Source organism: Echinops telfairi, unplaced genomic scaffold (assembly GCF_000313985.2).
Source record: "Echinops telfairi isolate 266 unplaced genomic scaffold, ASM31398v2 ScPeMD7_3533;HRSCAF=4204_0, whole genome shotgun sequence".
Lineage (NCBI taxonomy): Eukaryota > Metazoa > Chordata > Mammalia > Afrosoricida > Tenrecidae > Echinops > Echinops telfairi.
Window position 1 is genome coordinate 63,219,910 of NW_022107431.1, and position 5,651 is coordinate 63,225,560.

General features: G+C 39.9%; 1 protein-coding gene across 1 annotated transcript in view; it reads left to right on the top strand.

The window, feature by feature from the left end:
• The window catches only part of L3MBTL3 (L3MBTL histone methyl-lysine binding protein 3), a 128,551-nt gene that overhangs the window by 115,810 nt on the left and 7,090 nt on the right, over nt 1-5,651 (top strand). Inside the window, exon 20 of the mRNA XM_004702064.2 lies at nt 398-483. Coding sequence (XP_004702121.1) covers nt 398-483 — 86 coding nt within the window. The remainder of the gene's footprint in view (nt 1-397; nt 484-5,651) is intronic.

Genomic DNA, 5,651 nt, shown 5'->3' on the forward strand with positions numbered 1-5,651 from the left:
AGTATAGAATTTTCTCATGAACTTTTTGAGTCCCCCTCATACAGGACACCATAAATGATGTTCATTTTCAAATCTTTTTTTTTCTTATTAAATACAGAATAGTATGTGTAGAGCTGTTCATGTATATCTGTCCTTATGTGAAGCTCTTATTTTTTTTGACAGAGAGTTTATATTAATATTGTTCTGTTTAAAACTCTTTCCAGATAGAGTATTTAAAAATTGACCTTGAAGAAAATAGGCATTTGTAGATTTTATCAGGTTAGTTGCCTTCCTAGAACTGTACATTATTTCTAATATTTTAGTTGTTGTTTATTTTGAAACTAAGAGAAACCATCATTGCAAAGTAGTTTCAAAACAATTTTTAAAATGATAACTCTTGAAAAAAATGTTTTGTCAGGTATCAGCATGTTGATGACGTTCCTGTCAAAGAAGACTCTGAAGAGAGAACGGAAAGTGAACTGAGGCCCTCACATGAAGCCAGAGGTAACCCTGTCCCCTCCTGTGATTGATGTCTGCTACTACCGACGCTCAGGGGTCAAAACTTCGCTGCAGCACAGCGGTCACTTGAACATGAAAGACAAACTAGCTGTGGTTGATTTTTTACTTATTGTTCCGGATAAACATGTGATGTTCAGCTGTAGAAAAATTACAGCCTAACACACATAGCTATATAATAGTCTCTAAATAATTCAAGATAACTTTAGACTATTGATTGGCTTTTCCATTTTTGTCAGTGGCTTTCTTTTTGTTATTTTTATTTTGCTTTTGTTTTTTGTTATTTTGTTAGTTTTTAATTCCTTTGTTGTTTTATTTGGCTTTGCCTGGTTTTTTAACTTAGTAATGTATCTGCATGACTATCTAGATAAGATAGAGGGGATAAATAATTTGGAGATGAAAAGAACAGGACCAATGGTTCTGGGGGGGATATGGGAGAAGGATGTGGGAGAAAGGAAGGTGGGGGACAGGGGTGGGGGACCAACCCAGGGACAAGGGAACAAGTGAACTAAAATCAATGGAAATAAGGGTGTAGGATGCCTAGTGGGGCTTAATCAAGAGCAATGTAGCAGCGAGAAATTACTAAACCCAAATGATGGCTGAGCATGATGGTGGGACAAGAAGAAAGTAAAAGGAAGTAGAGGAAAGAACCAGGAGGCAAAGGACATTTATAGAGGTATAAATACAGTCATTTACATATGTAAATGTGTATACATAATGAGAGGAGAATAAAACTATGTACTCTTATCTTTATATTAAGGATTAAGGTTTCAGATGGGCATTGGGCCTCGACTCTAGTACTCCCTCAACACAAGAGCATTTTGGTCTAACAATCTGGCATTCTGTGATGCTCACCTTCCCGACACGATCGCTGAAGACAAAGTGGGTGCATAAACAAATGTGGTAAAGAAAGCTGATGGTGCCTGGCTATCAAGAGCTATAATATATGGGGTCTTAAAGGCTTGAAGATAAACAAGTGACCATCTAGCTAAGAAGCAACATAGCCCACATGGAAGAAGCACACCAGCCTATGTGATCATGAGGTATTGATGGGATCAGGTATCAGGCATCTAAGACCCAGAATAAAATCATATCCAATGTGAATTGGGGAGGGGAGGGAAGGGCAGCAGCAGCATGGAGTGGAGACCCAATGCACATCTGTAGACAATTGGACATCCCCTCACAGAGGGGTCATAGGGAAGAGATGAGCCAGTCAGGATACAATATAACACCAATGAAACACACAACTTTCCTCTGGTTCTTTAGTGCTTCCTCCCCCCACCCCACTATTATAAGCTCAATTCTACCTTACAAATGGATTAGACCAGAGCATGCACGCTGCTACAGATAAGAGCCCACAACACAGGGAATCCAGGATAGAACCCCTCAGGGCCATCAGTGAGCATAGAGATACTAGGAGGATTGGGGGGGGTGGGGGGGGGGAGAAAGCAGTAATTGATCACAAGGATCAATATATAACCCCCTCCCAGTGGGATGAATAATCAAAAAGTGGGTGAGAGTCGACAGAGGATGATGTAATTTATGAAAATAATAACCCATAACATATCAAGAGTTCGTGAGGGAGGGGAGGGAGGGGGGAGAAATGGGGAGCTGATATCAGGAACTCAAGTGGGAAGAGAATGCTTTGAAAATGAGGATGGCGGCATATGTGCAAATGTGCTTGACACACTGGATGAATGTATGGATTGTGATAAGAGCTAAAAGAGCCCCCCCATAAAAGTAGGGTGGGGGAGAATTTAGTTGGTTGGCGTACCTGGAAACACTGATGAATTGGGCAGAATGAGCACTGGTGTGGCTGCAACAAAGCTTCCATCTGTCCCCAGGTGTAACTCCAGAGACTCTCTAGAGTTGGCCTGAATTGATTCTAGGGGACCAGGCTTAGTTGTGGGTTGGGAGGGAGATGTAGTGTATCCTTCTGCAAGGAAGCTCTTTTAGATGAAGGGCAATTCCTGGAGAGGGAGATAGTTCTGAGCCATCAGGCACCCCCAGGTAAAGAAAAAATTGTCTTGGTCCTAAAGGGCTATTTGGGTGGCATACCACAGTACTCATATCTATTCCATCTAGCCAAGGGACTGGTCATTGATTTTCGTTTAAGAAAAGCAAGCAATAACCAAACAAACAAACCAGGACATCCTTTCACATTTGTGGCATTTGGCCAGCCCATTTCAGTCCTTTTTGATTTTTGAATCACGTGCTTGACCTCTAAGTTTAATCTTCTTTCATTACCTTCACCCAGAACATAACGAGCTTTCTTTGTTTTATTATATTTGCTACATTTGATTTCTCTCCGGATTGCTGATTAGAGACAAAGGATGATATTAAAAATAGTTTCATTTGGCAGCCAACGTGGCACAGGACATCCAGAACAAACCCTGGTCACAGTGCTGGCTCAGGGTCCTAGTGTCCCTGTCCAAGAATGAGATTTAGGTGCTAAATCTTAAGGAAGCCACAAGAGGGCATGGTTTGGGAAGGATGGTAGTGGAAAGTGGTTGTTAACCAACCCATATGATAATATCTAAATATTCTAACAACTTGTCTATGATGTGATATTCTAGACATAGTCTCTGATTGAAATGATTTACCCAGTCTTTTGGGCTATACTTTACTATTTACTGCTTTCAACTTTGGGTTCTAATTCCACCGTGTTTTTGTTTCTTATTTTCCTGTAACCTCTTTTACATTCATGAGAAAGACAGGACTTCCTGCTCCTATAGACTTACAGCCTCAGAAAACCAAGGGGCAGTTCTACCCTGTCCTACAGGGTTGGCGTGAATCACAGTCAGTGCATTGGCAGAAGAGTTTAAGTTTGAGGTTTGAGTTTGTCATACGTTTTCTCTTTTCAGAACTTTTTCCTCTTTTTTTTTTTTTTTTGTCAATGGAGGCCATTGTCACCTTCTGTTCCTTTAAAATCTTGATGCTTTTTCTATTAATAACTCAATACTTCTCTTCCATTATTTGGAAAAAATCTCTATGGAGATCTCTATTTTATCATTTTAAAATCCAGACCAGTGTCCCCAGGTCTTTTGTGAATTGCTTTCAGATGAGTCCACACCTGTCCATTCTGGATGCTGACTGAATGCCTCGGTCAAACATGGGGCTGTAGGTCAGCTCTCCTCACACGGCACCCCCTTCCCTGTGCCTCGTATGTTTTCAGCAGGTTCACGCCATTCCCCCAGGGCTCAAAACAGTCCTCTCCAGATCCAGCTGGCTGGCAGTGGCTTGGGAAACTGGAAAAAGACATCTTCAGTGCAAGCTGTATGGTGCTCATAGGATCTTGAGGTTCAACAGGCTCATGATAACTATTTTTTTGAAATTTTGAGCGAGTTAGTTGAAAAACAAAACATTAGTCCCCACTCCAACGCCCCAGAAGATCTCCCTGTTGTTTAGTTTCAATTTGGTCTTATTTTTCAAACTTAATATAGAAATCACCCCATTCACACATGGCCTCCTACACATGGTCAGAGACTCTTCCATGCCCATCTCTTTCATACACATGTATGTGCTTCACTGAAAATAAGACAAAGTAAAAGGAAAAATGAGTGACTATTTTACTGTCCTCCCTAGTGTGTTCATGTGTCCATAAGTGTACTGAATATTATTGTTGCCGGTACTGTACCCTTTATTTTCATGTAGACTGAGGTTTCTTTCCATGTTTTTCTTACCATCTTTGAGGATGATGACTATAGCTCTAAATAGAAAGAGTTCTCAATTGTTGAAACAAGAATCAGAAAGAGTACATATGCCGCCTTAATATATATCAGTTTTATTATCTATCAGCCCCAAAATGATTTGTCCGCATCTTCTTAAGCCTTTTTGCGTCATTCATTTGGAGTCCAATTAAACTCGAACAAAAGCTCAATCAGAAAGGCACTGCTCTCTGTTAGGAGAGGGTGCCTGCATCTGTGGAACATTATAATAAAAACTCCAGGTCATTCTGTGTGCCACTCAAGGAAGCAAATACAAATTATTTCCTTCCTTTATCCTTTTAGGATTAGAAACATACTCTATTCTTCTGAGATGCCCTATTCTGTGGATGTCAAACACTCCAGTTACCCCATTGCTTAGAAAAGAACTTTAGGAGTATCAGCACTGAGAATGAGCCCCCACCCTCCACACACACACCACCACCACCACCCCAGCTAAAGTCTTAAAGTCAAGGATGCAAAGTTGAGTATTAGAGTATGTGTTTATTTGGACTTGTTTAGAGCATTAGGTTCAAGGACATGCAATAGTTACCACAGATAAGGAGTGAAGTGATTTTTAATTAGTTACAGTTAGGTATTCATTTTTTGGGTATTTTTCTAAGGAGTACGGTAGGATCATTAGAATAGCAATGAATAACAATATTTATCAGAAAATAGAATGAGGCTACAGTGAAAGTGTTAACTGTTACAGAAGAATATGCCTGGCTTTGGAAAAGATTGACATGTATTATGTGAAAAGCAATCAGAATATAGGTCATGAAATAACCACTATTATTTTATTCTGGTGAAACTGACAATCATTCCATCTCATGAAATACTTACAAATACAAAATATTTCAAATAATAGTAGCCTTACTGGGAATATTTGAGATTAAGGGCATGCTTTTAATTTAACTGCCTGTTTTATGCTAAACAAAAATATCTTGAACTCTGGGCAAAGATGTTTACTTGTGTTTTATTAACTATGCAAAGACATTTGACTTTGTGGATCATAACTAACTATGGCTAGTGTTGAGAAGAATGGGAATTCCAGAACATCTAATTGTGCTTGTGTGTACCTTGTACATGGATCAATAAATAGACAGTTGTGTGAACAGAACAAGGGAATACTGCAGGGGTTAAAATAAGAAAAAGTGGGCATTAGGGTTGTGTCTTCTCATCATACTTACTCATTCTGTATGCCGGGCAGATCATCAGATTAACTGTAGTATATGAAGAAGAATGCAGCATTAGGTGTTGGAAAAGGCTTTTATTAACTAAAACCTGCAGTATGCAGATGACATACCATGCCTGCTGAAAGGGAGGAGGACTTGAAGCACGTGCTGATGCAAATCAAGGACTGCAACCTTCAGTGTGGATTACAACTGTGTAAAACAGGGTCCTCAAACTTTTTAAACAGGGGGCCAATTCCCTGTCCCTCAGACCCGTTGG